A 20,098-nucleotide genomic window follows, 5' to 3' on the forward strand; every position below is an offset into this window, starting at 1 on the left:
TGACTTACGCTAAGAAAATGACTACCTTTTCTAATGTGAACAGGTGCAACTGAATATGAAACATAGTAAGAAAAAAGAGAGCTGCACCCTGTAGTGCTAAGATATGTGCAACAGTGAATATGGGAATATAGACATGCATTACTGCTGTGAAGAACATGTGAAAATTGAGATACTTAGCACACAAAAATGGCCAATTTTATGTGAGCCCAACAGCCAACGCCAAGGTGACCTCTTTTTCTTGGGTCCCTGCCTACTCTAATGCCTATAGGTTCCTGTCTCCCCATAAATTATTTTTTTTTAACCCACAGAGAGGCATTAGAGTAGGCAGGGATCAAAAAAAAGAGGTCACCTTGCTGCAGGCTGTTGGACTCACATAAAATTGGCCATTTTTGTGTTCTAAGTATCTCATTTTTTACGTTTTTCATTGCAGCAATGCATGTCCATATTCCCATATTCAGTGTTACACATGGCTTAGTGCTACAGAGTGCAACTGTCTCCTTTTTGTTAGCAATTATTTAATGTGATGTTTATTATACTAGATTAATTGGATTATTCTAGTTAACACCTCTATTCCCTGGTGGCCTTGAGAATAGAAGGGTTTAATAGTAGTATCCCTTATGGGCAGGGGTTGAAAGGTTTCATAGCACTATCCCTGGTGATCTAGAGAAGGGATGAATGACACTGTTACAGGTGAGGCAGGGAAGAAAAGTGTTTAATGATACTATCCCTGGTGATCTGGGGGGTGGGGATTAATGGCACTATCCCTGGTGGTCTCTAACAAAGAAGGGGTGAATAGTACTATCCCTTCTAGGGTACTCAAGGGGTCAAAAGCAATATTCCTGGTAGTCTAGCACTGAGAAGGGATGAGTGGCAGTAGCCCTGGTGGTCTAGGGACAATACAGGTGTGTTTTTTTTTTGTTTTTTCATTTTTTTTTAATTTTTTTTTGTGCACATTAACTTTTAACATAGGGGATCAGCACATTCATAGGTGACTGAATAGTGCTCTTCAGCCTCCTGGCACCTGACTATGGCTGAGCTGGACCATCAGCTTTGTCTGCTCAGTCTGTACAGAAGCCTTGCGCTTTGAGGTGGCGGCAGCAGCCTTGCACTTTGAGGTGGCGGCAGCAGCCTTGCGCTTTGAGGTGGCGGCAGCAGCCTTGCGCTTTGAAGTGGCGGCAGCAGCAGCCTTGCGCTTTGAGGTGGCGGCATTAGCCTTGCGCTTTGAGGTGGCGGCATTAGCCTTGCGCTTTGAGGTGGCGGCAGCAGCCTTGCGCTTTGAGGTGGCGGAAGCAGCCTTGCGCTTTGAGGTGGCGGCAGCAGCCTTGCGCTTTGAGGTGGCGGCAGCATCCTTGCGCTTTGAGGTGGCGGCAGCATCCTTGCGCTTTGAGGTGGCGGCAGCAAAGTCTTTCACAATACCCCCCCGTCCTTTTTCCGTCTGTCCCACCCCTATGTTGCTGATGTTTTTTCCTTTGCACCCCATTAGCTCGCCCAGTTCAGACAACGCAAGGGACAGACGGACGGACAGAATACTGCCAAGAAGAACAAGAAGAAAAAGACGACGTCCTCCAGCTCCAAGCAGCAGGACGGTGGTGAATCGGTGTCAGAGGCCGGCCTGTCCCAGAGCGATGACGCCCCCTCCCAGACCGCCCCTAGCGGAGCATCATCCACTGCCGAATTCACCATCATGAGAACACTGCCCCAGGGGGAAATGATCACGCACGACAAGACGTACACCATCGAGGTGAGTGGCCCATATATATATATATATTGTCTCCGCAGTCATATTGCGTTGTAATGAAGACCACCGTGTGCTACAGAAAGAAAATTTAGGGTTTTCAACCAAAACCTAATTTATCTGTTGCTAAACAACATTGTCCATCTTCCTTCCTGGCTAAGCCAGCCCCCTCCTCTGTGACAGCCAATATTTAGAAAGCATAGGGGGCTAAATGGCTATTTATTTGATTATGTAAACTAGCCCTCTCCTCGGTCCCAGGCAATATTCAGAATGAGTAGGGGGCTGGGTGACTGTTTTAATAGCTAAGCCAGCCCCCTTCTCTGTCACAGCCAATATATAGAAAGAGAAGGGAGCTGGCAGGTTTTATATGAATAGCTAGGCCAGCTCCCTCCGCTTTCACAGCCAATATGGAAGGAGTAGGGGGCAAGCTGACTTTATTTCATTAGCTAAGCCAGCCCCCTTCTCTGTCACAGCCAATATATGGAAAGAGTTGGGGGCTACTGATTTTATTTTCTTAATAGCAAAGCCAGCCCCGTCCTTTGCCACAACCAATATATGGAAAGAGTAGGGGGCTGGCTCTCTGTTTAAATAGCAAAGCCAGATCCTTTCTCTGTCACAACCAATATATGGAAAGAGTAGGGGGCTGGCTGACTATATGATTAGCAAAGCCAGCCCCCTCTTCTGTCACAGCTAGTATATAGAAAGAATAGGGGGCTGGCTGACTATTTGACTAGCAAAGCCAGCTCCCTCTTCTGTCACAGCTAGTATATAGAAAGAATAGGGGGCTGGCTGACTGAATAGCAAAGCCAGCCCCCTCCTCTGTCACAGCTAGTATATGGAAAGAGTAGGGGGCTGGCTGACTATTTGACTAGCAAAGCCAGCCCCCTCCTCTGTCACAGCCAATACATCGAAAGACCCAATCAGATGTAATAGTGTAAAATACATTGACTTAAAGAGGACCTGTCCACTCTCCTGACAAGTCCGAGATGGTAAATTTACATGCCTTTCCATGAATTACCGTTTTGGAGGCTTACTCTCTTTGCATTATGCCGTCCCTCTGTTATTCCTCCTGGAAATTAATGAATACATTTATAACCAGGTGTTACCAGTTGGGATTGTCCAGTCAGTGCTAATGCTGCCCAGACTTGTCCTCTTAACACCCAGTTGTCCATTTATGCGTACATTTTACATTTCCAGGAGGAATAACTGAGTAATAGCACAATTTTTCCCGAAGGATATTTATTTATTTTTTATTTTTCTTTTTTTGATGTAAATACAAGTGTTTACTAAAATCGACACATCAATACACTGAGGCATATAGGGCAGAACAAGGGCAGGCAGAGTTGTCATGGGGGCATAGAAGCTCCGAATTGGCCTAATTTGCAAGGGCGAAGAAGCGGCCGCGCTTCCGTGTGTCGGGGGTCCGTGTCCTCGCGTACGTGGAACCTTATTGTAATAGGTTTTGTTTTAATCGCAGCCGGAGAGTGAAGTTTCCACCACCGCTGACGATTATAGCTCGGAGGTAAGCGCGGCGACCGCATGCTGCATGCTGATCATTCATGTCTCCTGAATGGGGTTGATTTGCCGCTCATTAATGAATGTGAGATTTATTCCGCTTCCTTTTGTCGTCCCGTCCTGTCCTGCTCTGCCCCCGAGAAATCATTGTAAATAAATTGCGCTCCTTTTCACGCCACGTTCCTCTCATTCGCCGCCTCGTCTTTCACTTCCTAAATGAATGGCTTGTGCTCCGGGTGTCATTATTTATGTTCACAACAGGAGAACCTTTTTTTTTTATTTCTTTATGCCTTTTTTTTTTTTTTTTTTCTTTTAAATTACGGTACATTTTTCCTTTTCAGTAAATGTAGAAAAATGACGTACATTCTGTGCTTTTTTTTTATTTTCTTTATTTTTTTTCCATTACTCTTGTACAGTAGATTTGGAGGTAATTATAGGTTGGATGGTAAAATTTGTAAACGTCTGATCTCAGTAGGAAATCTATTAAATGGGAAAATTATCTCAAGGTTGTGCTACCACTAGAATTAGAAGTACGTTGTAAAAAACCTATTAAAAACAACATGTCAACACGTTTTATATATATATATATATAATATGTGCCGTTCACGAGAAATCTAGTGTACAAGAGATATGCAAATCAGGCACGAAGTGCACTGGGGGTGTATCTGCTCTTACGGTATTCTAAGGGCACTGACACGCCCCAGTGCACTTACTGCCTGGTTTGCATATATCTTCTACACTAGATTTCTCATCAACGGCACATCGGATCCCTTCAAAAAAGCTATCATTTCTATCGGGGGACAGGCGTCTACACATCCTATACTAAGGCTTCCATATACACAAAAAAGTGTTGACAGCGTCCTTTAATAAACACAAGACTCGATGAAATATCCAAATGATGAAGTGTTGGAAAAGGTTAGGTGATGTTCACACTGATTTTATTTTGTTTTTTGAAGATACATGTCGAGGTTAAATTAATTTGCTGTTATGAGATTTTTTTTACGCATTAAATTTATATTTATTTAATGCGTAAAAAAATCTCATAAAATAAATAATAAAATAAAATTAATACTACCGTAGCTGTACTACCCGAATTCGCCCGGGTTAATAACTGCTGTTAACAAAATTAGAATGTATTAACAAAAATGTATTCTGCACACAAAACCACAAAACAAATAGATAGAAATGTAATTATAATGTCTGTCATCTCTCCGTCTCTCTATCTCTTTCTGTCTCTTTCTCCGTCTGTCTACCTATCGCTTTCCCTGTCTGTCTCTTTCCCTGTCTGTCTCTTTCCCTCTCTTTCTCTGCCCGTCTCTTTCCCTCTCTATTCGCTTTAATGGAGGCAGGTTTTTTGGTGAATAAAGCACGGGGTTAAAATTTCCCCTCTAAACATAGGCTATGACGCTCTCGGGGTCCAGAAGTGTGTGTGTGCAACATTTAACATTTTGTGGCTGTAGCTGCGACGGTGCAGATGCCAATCCCGGACACACACACACACACACACACTCTCAGCTTTATAATCTGTCGCTCTTCCTCTCTTTCCCTGTCTGTCTGTTTCCCTGTGTCTGTCTCTGTCTCTTTGTCTGTGTCTCTCTTTACCTGTCTCTGTCTGTCTCTTAACCTGTCTATCTCTTTCCCTCTCTTTCCCTGTCTGTCTCTTTCCCTGTCTGTGTCTGTCTCTTTGTGTCTGTTTCTTTCCCTGTCTATGTCTGTTTCTTACCCTGTCTGTGTCTGTCTCTTTCCCTGTCTGTGTCTGCCTCTTTCCCTGGCTGCATTGTGACACGCCAACATTCCATATAAGGGCGTGGCTGCGCATTCTTCTGAAGTTCTGGCTGCACTGTGGCTCCCAGCTCCATTCGCTTTAATGGAGGCAGGTTTTTTGGCGAATAACTGTAAAGAGCGGGGTTAAAATTTCCCCTCGAAACATAGCCTGTGAGCCTCTCGGGGTCCAGAACTGTGAATGTGAAAAATTTTGTGGCTGTAGCTGCGACGGTGCAGATGCCAATCCCACACACACACACACACACACACACACACACACACACACACACACACACACACACACACACACACACACACACACACACACACACACACACACACACACACACACACATTCAGCTTTATATATTAGATTATATATTAAATAGAAAAAATATATAAGTATATCTTTTTTTTTGTTTTTTGTTTTGAGGTTTTAAAAAAAAAAAAAAAAAAAAGCCTAGTGAAAAATATAATAAAAAAAGTGCATTTCCTGTCTGAATCTGCTCCATATCGTGCACTGGAAAATCAAACATTTGAAATTTCAACTTTTTGTTTCCATTTTTTTTTTGCAAAAGTTTTTTGAACTCTTACAAAAAAATTGGGAGACCAATGTTGAGAATGATATGCATGATGATGATGACACAGACAGGGTTCCCCGGACAGGTCTGTTTTAGTAAATATCTATGATAAATCAATTCTGTTGCATCTTTTCTTACCAATTCTGGTGGTGTGTTATTACTAGTTGGAATTTATGAATAAATTGACAACTGGGCATAACCAATTTGGGGGTGTTGCCCTATACTTTCTGCCATTGTCATTGACCCTTTTATCAGGTGTCCAAATTCTCCCCCAACCCCCTAAATACACCAGATTGTCCGCCTCTACTTTTAGCTTCTGCTCCTTCCATAGAATTTTATGAGCAACTACTGTAACTGTCATTTCAGGAGAACTTGCAGCAGAATGTCTGTCTCCCTCTAGCGCCTCTCTCCTCCATAGAATTTTATGAGCAACTACTGTAACTATCATTTCAGGAGAACTTGCAGCAGAATATCCGCCTCTAGCTCCTCTCTCCTCCCATAGAATTTTATGAGCAACTACTGTAACTGTCATTTCAGGAGAACTTGCAGCAGAATATCCGCCTCTAGCTCCTCTCTCCTCCATAGAATTTTATGAGCAACTACTGTAACTGTTATTTCAGGAGAACTTGCAGCAGAATATCCGCCTCTAGCGCCTCTCCCCTCCATAGAATTTTATGAGCACCTACTGTAACTGTTATTTCAGGAGAACTTGCAGCAGAATGTTTGTCTCTCCCTCTAGCTCCTCTCTCCTCCCATAGAACTTTATGAGCAACTACTGTAACTGTCATTTCAGGAGAACTTGCAGCAGAATATCCGCCTCTAGCTCCTCTCTCCTCCCATAGAATTTTATGAGCAACTACTGTAACTGTCATTTCAGGAGAACTTGCAGCAGAATATCCGCCTCTAGCTCCTCTCTCCTCCATAGAATTTTATGAGCAACTACTGTAACTGTTATTTCAGGAGAACTTGCAGCAGAATGTTTGTCTCTCCCTCTAGCTCCTCTCTCCTCCCATAGAACTTTATGAGCAACTACTGTAACTGTCATTTCAGGAGAACTTTCAGCAGAATATCCACCTTTAGCTCCTCTCTCCTCCATAGACTTTTATGAGCAACTACTGTAACTGTCATTTCAGGAGAACTTGCAGCAGAATATCCGCCTCTAGCTCCTCTCTCCTCCCATAGAATTTTATGAGCAACTACTGTAACTGTCATTTCAGGAGAACTTGCAGCAGAATATCCGCCTCTAGCTCCTCTCTCCTCCATAGAATTTTATGAGCAACTACTGTAACTGTTATTTCAGGAGAACTTGCAGCAGAATGTTTGTCTCTCCCTCTAGCTCCTCTCTCCTCCCATAGAACTTTATGAGCAACTACTGTAACTGTCATTTCAGGAGAACTTTCAGCAGAATATCCACCTTTAGCTCCTCTCTCCTCCATAGACTTTTATGAGCAACTACTGTAACTGTCATTTCAGGAGAACTTGCAGCAGAATATCCGCCTCTAGCTCCTCTCTCCTCCATAGAATTTTATGAGAAACTACTGTAACTGTCATTTCAGGAGAACTTGCAGCAGAATATCCGCCTCTAGCTCCTCTCTCCTCCATAGAATTTTATGAGAAACTACTGTAACTGTCATTTCAGGAGAACTTGCAGCAGAATATCCACCTCTAGCTCCTCTCTCCTCCATAGAATTTTATGAGCAACTACTGTAACTGTCATTTCAGGAGAACTTGCAGCAGAATATCCGCCTCTAGCTCCTCTCTCCTCCATAGACTTTTATGAGCAACTACTGTAACTGTCATTTCAGGAGAACTTGCAGCAGAATATCCGCCTCTAGCTCCTCTCTCCATAGAATTTTATGAGCAACTACTGTAACTATCATTTCAGGAGAACTTGCAGCAGAATATCCGCCTCTAGCGCCTCTCCCCTCCATAGAATTTTATGAGCACCTACTGTAACTGTTATTTCAGGAGAACTTGCAGCAGAATGTTTGTCTCTCCCTCTAGCTCTTCTCTCCTCCCATAGAATTTTATGAGCAACTACTGTAACTGTCATTTCAGGAGAACTTGCAGCAAAATGTCCGCCTCTAGCTCCTCTCTCCTTTTTATAGAATTTTATGAGCAACTACTGTAACTATCATTTCTGGAGAACTTGCTGCAGATTGTTTGTCTCCGCCTCTAGTTCCCTCCCCTTCCATAGAATTTTATGAAGAACAACTGTAGCTGTCATTTCAGGAGAACTTGCAGCAGAATGTCTGTCTCCACCTCCGTAGAATGTTATGAGCGACAATTGTGTCATTGCAGGAGAACTTGTAGTATAGAATGTCCGTCTCCGCCTCTAGCTCTTCCATAGACTTTTTAAAGCAGCAGCTGTCAATAATGTAAATAATCTTTCTTCGCTGAAATTCGATTTTACGACTGATTTGAGAACGAAAGATCAGTCAACGAAGAGAAAGAAGCAGAATTCTTTGATAAGATTTATTACAAAGTTTCTTATTTTCATGTGAACTATTGAGGTTATAAAATACAAATTAAAACAATAGGGACTTTTTAAATTTAAAGGTTCAATGTTTTTAAAAAAAAACAAAACAAAATAAAACCACAAAAAAATTGGAGAATTTACTAAAATTGGTATTTCCTACCCCAGTGTGAAAGGTGCAGGTCTGTGCCAGAAACAATTCCCTTATTATCAAACATTCTGAACAATCAGATGCCGGATTAGCGGATATTGTAATATATGTACAGTAGAGGGGGAATTAACGGGGGTTTTCATAGCTGTAGGTATTTCGGCAATCCTGTGATCCGGGCTCAGCGGAGTGGAGCGGAGGTGTTGGATGCTCCCCGTCCGCTTCATTCATTGTCTATTAGACTTCTGGAGGGGCTTGACTATTTTTCGGCAGTCTCATAGGAGATGAGGCGGCGGTTGAGCATATAACATGTCTCAGCCACTAAATATTGGGTTCTCCAAAGCCCTCAGGATCACTGGGGGTCCCAGCGGGGGCTAACTTGATATTTTGAGAAAACCCTCAGTAAATCCCACCTACTTTTTAAAGGGGTCTCCTAAAATAATTGGTCACTAGGACATGTCATCCCTTTATGATCGGTGTCTGTCCTTCGGGACCCCCCAGCGATCTTGAGAAAGAAGGGGCGCAGTGTTAAGTCAGCTTTTCCCTGCAGAGCAGCGCTCTGCCCAACCAACATGTAAGGGACGGCGGCACAGCCCTATTGAAGTAAATGGGGTCTCTGCTCAATGGGAGGCAGTAGAGGTAAAGGATTTTGAGAGTCCCCCCTCCACTTAGTACAGCGATATGACATCACTTTGAGTACTACCCCCGTAACGTCTCCTCAAATCTGTCACACTGGGGGGCACCCAGCCGTACCCCGTCTACCGGGACGGCCATTACTGTTGCTTCTATGTGTCCTTATGTCGATCTCACAGTCTCCCGGATATTATTTTTGTCACAGGTAGTCGATGACGGCTTTCCATTGCCAGCCATCAACACGGCGCATATCCTATGGGTACGATATATCCTCCGCACCAGTCTGTGTGTCATTAACACAGCAGAACTAACACTTATCCAGCGTCAAAGTGGTTAATAAAGAGCGCGAACGACCGGCCCTTTTCCTAACACCAACTCTATTAACATCTTGTGTCCTTTTTTATTTTGTTTTGCTCTTTTGTCTGCATCCTTGTATGTGTTGCATTGCTCTCATCTCGGCAACCTAGGCGGTGGCGGTGGTAATGAGCTGCCTCGGTGCCCCGTGATCTGTTATCGGAGCAGCAGCGGTGTTTGGACTCTGGGGGTCTGTGTGGCTTTCACGGTCTTTATTAACCTGTGTGACGACTCTACTCAGGAGGAAGAATTCGGAGTCCGGGAGACGTTCTCGGATCGCGTTCCCCGGAGCTCACAGGCGCGGCTGGAAGTGATGGAGGACGAGCTGGCGGGGAAGCAGCAGGAGATCGACGAGCTCAACCGAGAGCTGGAGGAGATGAGGGCAGCGTACGGCACCGAGGGGCTGCAGCAGGTACATGGGGGGGGCTTTGTGTGTGGGTTTTTTACCCAAAAAATGATTTAAAGTAATTTTTTTTTTTTTATTTATTTTTTTTTTTACCCTCCTGAATTACTTTCTATATTTTCCGCACTATTCTTGGTGCAGGTTTATTAGCTATTGTTTTGGGTTTTTTTTTTCTTTATTTTATGAGACTAGACCTGATTGATCCAAAGTCACATTCCTGAAAGGGTTGTGCCCCCGCTGGACTTTTGCAATAGCCTTTAATTATCATTGAGTTTGAACTTTGATCGTATCACCCTGGTTGTTCACGCTGGCTTTGGTGCCGAAACCCTTGTGCAGAAGTGAACAGCACACTGGCTCCGGGGTTAGCACTTTATGGTGGCTCGGGGGTTAGCACTTTATGGTGGCTCGGGGGTTAGCACTTTATGGTGGCTCGGGGGTTAGCACTTTATGGTGGCTCGGGGGTTAGCACTTTATGGTGGCTCGGGGGTTAGCACTTTATGGTGGCTCGGGGGTTAGCACTTTATGGTGGCTCGGGGGTTAGCACTTTATGGTGGCTCGGGGGTTAGCACTTTATGGTGGCTCGGGGGTTAGCTTGTTATGGTGGCTCAGGGATTAGCACTTTATGGTGGCTCAGGGGTTAGCACTGTAATGTGGCTTGGTGGTTCGCTATGTATGGTGGCTCAGGGGTTAGCACTGTATAGTGGCTCGGTGGCTAGCACTGTATGGTAGCTCGGTGGCTCAATGGTTAGCACTGTATGGTGGCTCGGTGGTTAGCACTGTATTGTGGCTCGGTGCTTAGCACTGTATAGTGGCTCAATGATTTGCACTGGTGGCTCGGTGGTTAGCACTGTATGGCGGCTCGGTGGTTAGCAATGTCTGGTGGCTCGGCAGTTAGCACTGTTTCTTTGCAGCGCTGGAGTACTGGGTTTAAATCCCACCAAGGACAACATCTGCAAGGAGTTTGTATGTTCTCCCCTTGTTTAGGTTTCCTCCTGGTGCTTTAGTTTCCTCCCACACTCCAAAGACCTAATGAAGGTTGCCACCACACACACTTGATACCATCTGAACCAAATAAGTTTATCTTGGTCTCATTAGACTACAGGACGGTTCCAGTAATCCATGTCCTTAGTCTGCTTGTCTTCAGCGAACTGTTTGCGGCCTTGCGGGCTTTCTTGTGCATCATCTTTGGAAGAGGTTTCCTTCTGGGAAGACAGCCATGCAGATCAATCTGCTGCACTGTACGGCGTATGGTCTGAGCACTGACAGGCTGACCTTCCACCCCTGTGTACATACATTACATTCCTGATCTTGTATTATACTCCAGAGCTGCACTCACTATTCTGCTGGTGCAGTCACTATGTACATACATTACATTACTGATCCTGTACTGATCCTGTGTTACTTCCTGTATTATACTCCAGAGCTGCACTCACTATTCTGCTGGTGCAGTCACTATGTACATACATTACATTACTGATCCTGTACTGATCCTGAGTTACCTCCTGTATTATACTCCAGAGCTGCACTCACTATTCTGCTGGTGCAGTCACTATGTACATACATTACATTACTGATCCTGTACTGATCCTGTGTTACTTCCTGTATTATACTCCAGAGCTGCACTCACTATTCTGCTGGTGCAGTCACTATGTACATACATTACATTACTGATCCTGTACTGACCCTGTGTTACTTCCTGTATTATACTCCAGAGCTGCACTCACTATTCTGCTGGTGCAGTCACTATGTACATACATTACATTACTGATCCTGTACTGATCCTGTGTTACTTCCTGTATTATACTCCAGAGCTGCACTCACTATTCTGCTGGTGCAGTCACTATGTACATACATTACATTACTGATCCTGTACTGATCCTGTGTTACTTCCTGTATTATACTCCAGAGCTGCACTCTCTATTCTGCTGGTGCAGTCACTGTGTACATACATTACATTACTGATCCTGTACTGATCCTGTGTTACTTCCTGTATTATACTCCAGAGCTGCACTCACTATTCTGCTGGTGCAGTCACTATGTACATACATTACATTACTGATCCTGTACTGACCCTGTGTTACTTCCTGTATTATACTCCAGAGCTGCACTCACTATTCTGCTGGTGCAGTCACTATGTACATACATTACATTACTGATCCTGTACTGATCCTGTGTTACTTCCTGTATTATACTCCAGAGCTGCACTCACTATTCTGCTGGTGCAGTCACTGTGTACAATTATATAAATATAGTGTCGTATGCTCCACCAATATCAAGAAAAACAGCCGAGCAAGGTGTAAATGTGGTAACAATTAAAATGTAACCTTTAATATACTAATTAAAAGAGTAACAAACCACACAACATAAATGGTTGTATAACCAACCTAATAAAAAGGAGCAATTTTTTCCAGGCTCCAATTCTCACCCATTCAGGGCAAAACTCCACATTCAAGCGGGAAAGAACCACCAATTTCCTCACTCTGTGGTGATGAAAAAGTAGAGACAACCCTATGAAGGTTGTCAATCACAATAACCAATGTTCAGCAGGGTCATACAGACAACACTTGCTAACTCTTAATATATAGAAAAACAGAGTGGTCCAATGTAAAGAGGGGGGAGCCAATTTTTTGCCTCACATTACCCCACAATTGGCCACCATCTGACCTTATATGCTCCAGGACCTCCCAACGCGTTTCATAATTCGCTTACTCCTCAGGGGATAATGGTCATAAGGGAGCTTTACTGAAAAAGGACCTCCAGCATGTTGTGTCTGGGCCTGGCATAAAGCAGACACTGTGCAGTCACTGTGTACATACATTACATTACTGATACTGTACTGATCCTGAGTTACTTCCTGTATTATACTCCAGAGCTGCACTCACTATTCTGCTGGTGCAGTCACTGTGTACATACATTACATTACTGATCCTGAGTTACACCCTGTATTAGGCTAGTTTCACACTTGCGTTGGACGGCTTCCGTTGCATTGCGTTGTGTTACGGATGCGTTGCATATAGTGGCACAAGGGGTGCTACGGATCGTACAAAACAATGGAAAGCGTTTTTTTTTTTTATTTTATTTTTTTCTTTACAGTTTTACCGGCAGTAGACTATTGTGAACGATCAGCTGATTGCTCTCAATAGCCGGCGGCCGGGCGCTCAGTTGAACGTTCGGCCACTGCGAGACAAAATTAAAGTTAAAAAAAAAAAGAGCATGCGCAGTGAAATCCTGAGGATTCCGCTGCTCAAAACAACGTTACATGCTGCGTTCCTCCCGCTGGGCGGAAGCAACGGAGCGTCGCCCAGCAGAAGCAACGCAGGTCTTTTTGACACAATCCGTCACCCATACAAGTCTATGGGAAACAGCGGAATCCGTTAACGGATTCCGCTGTTTTCCAAAAGGGCGGATTGTAACGGAAGGAAAACAACGCAAGTGTGAAAGTACCCTTATACTCCAGAGCTGCACTCACTATTCTGCTGGTGCAGTCACTGTGTACATACATTACATTACTGATCCTGAGTTACCTCCTGTATTATACTGCAGAGCTGCACTTACTATTCTGCTGGTGCAGTCACTGTGTACATACATTACATTACTAATCCTGTACTGATCCTGAGTTATCTCCTGTATTATACTCCAGAGCTGCACTCACTATTCTGCTGGTGCAGTCACTGTGTACATACATTACATTACTAATCATGTACTGATCCTGAGTTATCTCCTGTATTATACTCCAGAGCTGCACTTACTATTCTGCTGGTGCAGTCACTGTGTACATACATTACATTACTGATCCTGCACTGACCCTGAGTTATCTCCTGTATTATACTCTAGAGCTGCACTCACTATTCTGCTAGTGCAGTCTCTGTGTACATACATTACATTACTAATCCTGAGTTACCTCCTGTATTATACTCCAGAGCTGCACTCACTATTCTGCTAGTGAAGTCTCTGTGTACATACATTATATTATTGATCCTGGCACATGGTCTGAGCACTGACAGGCGAACCTCCCACCTTTTGTAACCTCTGCAGTGTAAGGCTTATGGTCTGAGCCTTGCCACTGGGACCCCCCACCCCTGTAACCTCTGCAGCAATGCTGGCAGCACTCATCCATCTAGTCTGAATAGACAGCCTCTGGATATGACACTGAGCTCGTGCACTCAGCTTCTGTGGGTGGACAAGGCGAGGCCTATTCTGAGTGGATCCTGTCTTGTTATACCGCTGTATGGTCTTGGCCACTGTGCTGCAGCTCAGTCTCAGAGTGGTGACAATCTTCTTATAGCCTCGGCCATCATTATGTAGAGCAACAATTATTTCTTTCAGATCCTCAGAGAATTCTTTGCCATGAGGAGCCATGTTGAACTCCCAGTGACCAGTATGAGAGAGTGTGTGAGCGATAACCCCAAATGTAACACCCCTGCACCCCTTTAACACCTGAGACCTTGTAACACTAATGAGTCACATGACACTGGGGAGGTAATATAGCTAATTGGGCACAATTTGGCCAATATCACTTAAAGGGTGTACTCACTTTTGTTGCCAGGAGTTTAGACATTAATAGCTGTGTGCTGAGTTATTTAGGTGGCACCAAATTTACCCTGTTATACAAGCTGCGCACTGACACTGTACATTGTGTCACAGGGTCACATCTGCAGTGTTGTGAGGGGTGTACTCACTTTGTGATATACTGTATATCTCCCATTCATGGCGCCACAACTACTTAAGGACTTGTCGTGTCCGTGCATTAGGCTAAGTTCACACATCCTGTGTTTTGCATCAGTCACAATCCGTCGCCTTGGGGAATTACGGTAACCTGCAAAATATTTTGCCTGTATTTCCCCATAGACTTCTATTAGCGACGGATTGCGACTGATGACCCTGCGTTGCATCCGCTGCGTCGCGGTCCGTCGTTTTTGACTGACCGCCGAGCAGGGAGCAACGCAGAATGTAACGTTTTTCGGGCCGTCAAAATTAACGCGCCGCGCAGGAATCCGTCGCCATCCGTCAAGCTTGTAATGCATGTCTATGGTGCTGGATTCCGTCGTAATCCGTCTTACAACGGAATCCAGCGCAGGATTCCGTCATGCTCTACTGAGCATGCCCAGCATGCTTGGCACGCCCACTGGGCTGTCCCAAACACAGACGGATCATGACTGATCCGTCAAAAAACGGACGCACAGCGGATGTAACGGACGCAACTGATCCGTTTTTTCACAGGATTCCTGTGAAAGGAATCCTGTGAAAAACACATCAGTTGCATCAGTTGACATCTTGAAAATGACTGATCCGTTGCTGACGGACCTGACGGATTGAAAACACAGGATGTGTGAACTTAGCCTTACACTATTGATTCCATTAGGACCTGTGTAATGCGTTATTTCACCTGTGGTGGCGCTGCAGTGCAGTTGAACACTTATCAGCAGGTTCCAGCTCCTGATTTCTGGAGGTCCCAGGTCCAGGACCGATCACCTTAGACCCTTTTAAACCATGGGTCCCTGTATTACAGGCAGACCGGTACATCTTTCCGTGTAGCCCCGACATCAGTAATATCCACGTGCGGCCTCTGCTCGTCCTTTTTCCTGTGCGATCCTCATATTAGAGGATATTACTTCCCGACCGCTCCTTCTATTCTGCGGAGAGCAATTGCTGAATTATTAAACTTTCCACAAGTCTTTATCCGGCGCCGCTTCACGTCCTTTGTGTTATTTGTGGGGCTAATTTCACTACTAAAGTCGTTTAGAGTGAACCCAGCGCTTCTTAATAATATCTTGTCTTGTGTTTTATCCATTTATTTTTAAAGGAAAACTCCACTTTTACAGATTAAAGCAAATTTCACTTAATCCCTTGAAGCCCCAATCTGCTTTTTACGTCTCCATTTGTGCACGATGCTCTGATTTAATGTTGCACTTTATCTAGATGCCATTTTTTTTCCTACCTGTTCAGTGTATTTGCTTTTACTTTTTTATTTTGTAAACAAAAATGCATAAAAAAAGCAACTTTACTTATTTTATTTTTTTCTTTTATTGCAGCATCAAGGGTCGTCTCAATTTCCTAAATGGATAAAATTGCAAAGTGCTTTGCAAGTTACCTCTTTGTCTATGTGCACACATGGCAATTTTTTTTGCATTTTTTTATGCATTTTTCCTTCCTTATTTTAATCAATAAAAGCAAGGAAAAAGCATCACAGCAAAGTCTATGAGAATCCTGACTTGCTGTGCACATGTTGCATCCTTTTTTCCTTGCAGATTTTGTTGCTGAAAATTTTTCTTGCGTTTATTTCTTGCGTTTCTATAATCTCCTGCAATGCTTTATCACTACAATGGATTATAGAGCAGCACTTAGCTTCATGCCATGCTTGCAGCATGGTGTGTGAGGCTCTGCGTAGCTCAGTAACCCAGGGGAATCATGCTGACGACCCAGGGTTACAATGGCAGCAATCAGGTCTCTGTGATCACATTACACGCACCCGATTGCCAGGGAGAAGTAATCGATTCTTCTCCCTACCTCCTGAATGGTGTGATCGAACTGATCGCAGCATTTAGGGGGTTAAACTACCAGTAACAGCTCCGGGTTCTGAGAGCCCGGGTCCTGGCTCTAACATCAGCCTGGGACCCAGCGGCAATCGTGGGGTACAGCGCCTGAACCCGCGCAATCGCCATGACTAAAAATAAGCAGAAAAAAACGCAAGTGAAAAAATTTGAAAGTTTTTTTTATTTTTTTCGGCTGCGTTTTTCCTGCCAAAAGATGCTTTTTTTTTACGTGCCGAAAAGAAGCAATGTGGGCACATTGCCGTATTTAAAAATTCTCTCGCTTCTCAAGAACAGAAGAATTTCTAATTCTATAGTTTACTACTTGTTACCCAGGATAGCATGCACTTGTAAACTTCTTGCTATTCAGCTTGCAAGCGCAGCTCTGAAGCTAGCTGGATCCGGCCAAACTTCGTGTTCTTGCGCTTCTCCGATGCTTCAGGGAGCAGCATGAGAAAATACATAGTTCAAGACGATGCCAGAGGCCCAAATGTTGGTCTTCAGATGTTGCAGGGGTAAAGCTGCATATGTTAGTAGCATGCAAAAGAACACGGTGAACACCATGCTACAGGCCCAAACTATCAATCTTCAGGATGGCTCCGCCTCCCCCAAGCAAGTAGGAAATCGAGACGCACAGTCTAAAGAAAGAAGTTTAGACTGCACTGTGAGGAATAGGATGAGGAATATCACATTCATACATGTCAGTCAACAACCACTTTTCATTTACACACATCCCTCCCTGCAGCAAGGAGAAATCACCCATATCTGGTCACCAAATGGCAGGTGACAGAACCCAATTAAGACTAAAGAAGATGAAAAGACGACCTCTGGATATGACACTGAGCACGTGCACTTAACTTCTTTGGTCGCCCATGGTGAGGTCAGTTCTAAGTGGATCCTGTCTTGTTATACTGCTGTATGGTCTTTGCCACCGTACTGCAGCTTAATATCAGGGTGATTTCAATCTTCTTATAGGTGAGTATTACGGAGTGTTCGTTATTTTTTATTTTTTTTCCAAATTCATTCCGTCTAGGCAAGGATTTATTTTGTCCAGACAACCCTGTTAATTTCAGAGTCTGGTGTGAGGTCCGGCGGGGTGTCTGAATTTTAAGGGTCTTGTCAAGTATGTGAATTTTAGGGATATGGTCCAGAACCGCAATATCAGTAGTATGGTCTGATTTAGGAATCTGAGATCTGAAATTCTCTTAGAGCCTTTTGTGCTGAGATTTTTGCAAGTCTCAATTTAGCGGTTTGTGATCTAATTTTTTATTTTTTTTTCGAGGTCTGGTATCTGAATTCACCAGTTTTTATTACCCTATTTTTAAATCTGTATCTTTATTCATTCATTCTACATTAATTGCTGTCACGAGAGAAGATGCACATCAGAAAGACAGTGTGTCGCCTGACGTCTCAAAGGGCAGCCAGCTTCATGGTGAGCCACCGCCGTTGTGACCTGTACAGCGGCGGCTGTTTTCTGTATGTAGCTAGTTGGGTACGGTGCAAGTTGTCATGTTTAGATTTTCTTGTTGTTTTTTTTGTTTAGTTTTTGCATTAGATTTTTTTTCCCAATAAAGTGTTACCATCTTATAAAGGTATACTATGATTGGTGGAATTCAGACATTTGGGACCCCAACTGCTCCAGAAAATAAAGAGGGACGCCCCCTCCCTCATAAGATAGTTAGCTAGTGACTCTTGGATAAGTGAATGAACCACGCTCAGCATCTGTTTCTTATCGTCCTTATGATATAATATCCCCGGTCCTGTATCTGCAGTCCGGCGTCTTGTGATCTAACTGAATGCACAAAAGTAGGAGAAGTCCGGCATCTGAATCCTAAAAACATTATTTTATTAGGCTTTATAAAGCCAAATGTGATTTAAAGAGGACCAACCACCAGGATTTTCCTATATAAACCAAAGCCAGTGCTATACTGACTCTCTCATGCTGATTCTATACATACCTGTAGTTGTGAGATCGGATGTATACTTTCTGAAATACAGGCAAGTAAAGTTTGGTGTAGGCTTAGGTGCTTAAAGAGGACCAACCACCAGGATTTTCCTATATAAACTAAAGCCAGTGCTATACTGACTCTATCATGCTGATTCTATACATACCTGTAGTTGTGAGATCGGATGTATACTTTCTGAAATACAGGCAAGTAAAGTTTGGTGTAGGCTTAGGTGCTTAAAGAGTACCAACCACCAGGATTTTCCTATATAAACTAAAGCCAGTGCTATACGGACGCTATCATGCTGATTCTATACATACCTGTAGTTGTGAGATTGGATGTATACTTTCTGAAATACAGGCAAGTAAAGTTTGGTGTAGGCTCAGGTGCTTAAAGAGGACCAACCACCAGGATTTTCCTTTATAAACCAAAGCCAGTGCTATACTGGCACTATCATGCTGATTCTATACATACCTTTAGTTGTGAGATCAGATGTATACTTTCTGAAATACAGGCAAGTAAAGTTTGTGAAATGCACTGTTATTTGATTGATGGCAGCTACAGAATATCTAATTGGTGGGTCGGGTTTTGCTAGTTATTCCCACCCCTATAATACCTATAAAACTACACTGGAATAAACCAAACCAAATTTGAAACAAAATTAATCTGTATTGCAAAAAAATAAAATAAAAATAAATTGCACAGCAGTATAAAATGAAGAAGTGCATACGTGGCACATAAAAGTATCTAATGGTAACAAAGTGTACATCTGTCTATATACGTTAGACCACAAAAAATGTCAACAATTATTATGAAAATTGACAGTGTACAATAATAAATATTCCCTTGCCCTTGGAGAAAGCCACGGCGAAACGCGTCAGGGTGTCTCATTGCCTGTTTTTCCTCCCTCCTCCCCTTGTAATAACTGAGACAGGGAAAGGAAGGACAGGTAGACAGACAGGCGGGAATAACCAGCAAAACCCGACCCACCAATTAAATATTCTGTAGCTGCCATCAATCAAATAACAGTGCATTTCACAAACTTTACTTGCCTGTATTTCAGAAAGTATACATCCGATCTCACAACTAAAAGGTATGTATAGAATCAGCATGATAGCGCCAGTATAGCACTGACTTTAGTTTATACTGGAAAATCCTGGTGGTTGGTCCTCTTTAAGCACCTGAGCCTACACCAAACTTTACTTGCCTGTATTTCAGAAAGTATACATCCAATCTCACAACTGAAGGTATGTATAGAATCAGCATGATAGTCAGTATAGCACTTGCTTTAGTTTATATAGGAAAATTCTGGTGGTTATTCCTCTTTAAATAGATCCAAGGAACAAGTATCGCTTGCGTGTTTCGAACACTAGGTTCTTAGTCATAGGACTAGAGTTCGAAATGTGTACAGTGTTACTTGTTCCTTGTATCTATTTTAATCACTTTTGACTATTTGTAGACTAATAAAATTAATGTTTTTATGATACCGGTGCCTCACTTCACCTACTTTTGTCCACTCTTGCATCCATGCGAGGTTCCCGGCCCCAACTGTCCGGGTATCTAGGAATTTCTCTGAACCCATGGACTCCAAATTGTACTGGTGAGCTGATCATCTACCTTTTTCGCTCACTGAGGTTATGAGTATATTTTTAAGTAACAAAATAAAAATTATGAAAGATTTTTTTCATTTATTTATTTATTTTTCTTCATTTTCAGCTTCAAGAATTTGAAACTGCGATCAAACAGCGAGACGGGATCATCACTCAGCTCACCGCCAACCTGCAGCAAGCCCGGAAGGAGAAGGACGACATCATGAGAGAATTCCTAGAGCTGACGGAGCAAAGTCAGAAGCTGAAGATCCAGTTCCAGCATGTGAGATCTGCCATATATTAGTAGTATATATTAGTACAAATAGTCTATATTATATTATATTATATATATATATATATATATATATATATATATATATATATATATATATATATTATTTTTTTTTTTTTAATTTTACATTTT

The 20,098-nt window shown here is 43.1% G+C and overlaps 1 protein-coding gene across 1 annotated transcript in view; it reads left to right on the forward strand.

Moving 5' to 3' along the window:
- The window catches only part of AKAP9 (A-kinase anchoring protein 9), a 357,327-nt gene that overhangs the window by 27,088 nt on the left and 310,141 nt on the right, over nt 1-20,098 (forward strand). The window contains exons 2-6 of the mRNA XM_075316166.1: nt 1,484-1,741; nt 3,213-3,257; nt 9,058-9,111; nt 9,448-9,618; nt 19,802-19,957. Coding sequence (XP_075172281.1) covers nt 1,484-1,741; nt 3,213-3,257; nt 9,058-9,111; nt 9,448-9,618; nt 19,802-19,957 — 684 coding nt within the window. The remainder of the gene's footprint in view (nt 1-1,483; nt 1,742-3,212; nt 3,258-9,057; nt 9,112-9,447; nt 9,619-19,801; nt 19,958-20,098) is intronic.

This window comes from Anomaloglossus baeobatrachus, chromosome 6 (genome assembly GCF_048569485.1).
Source record: "Anomaloglossus baeobatrachus isolate aAnoBae1 chromosome 6, aAnoBae1.hap1, whole genome shotgun sequence".
NCBI classification, from domain to species: domain Eukaryota; kingdom Metazoa; phylum Chordata; class Amphibia; order Anura; family Aromobatidae; genus Anomaloglossus; species Anomaloglossus baeobatrachus.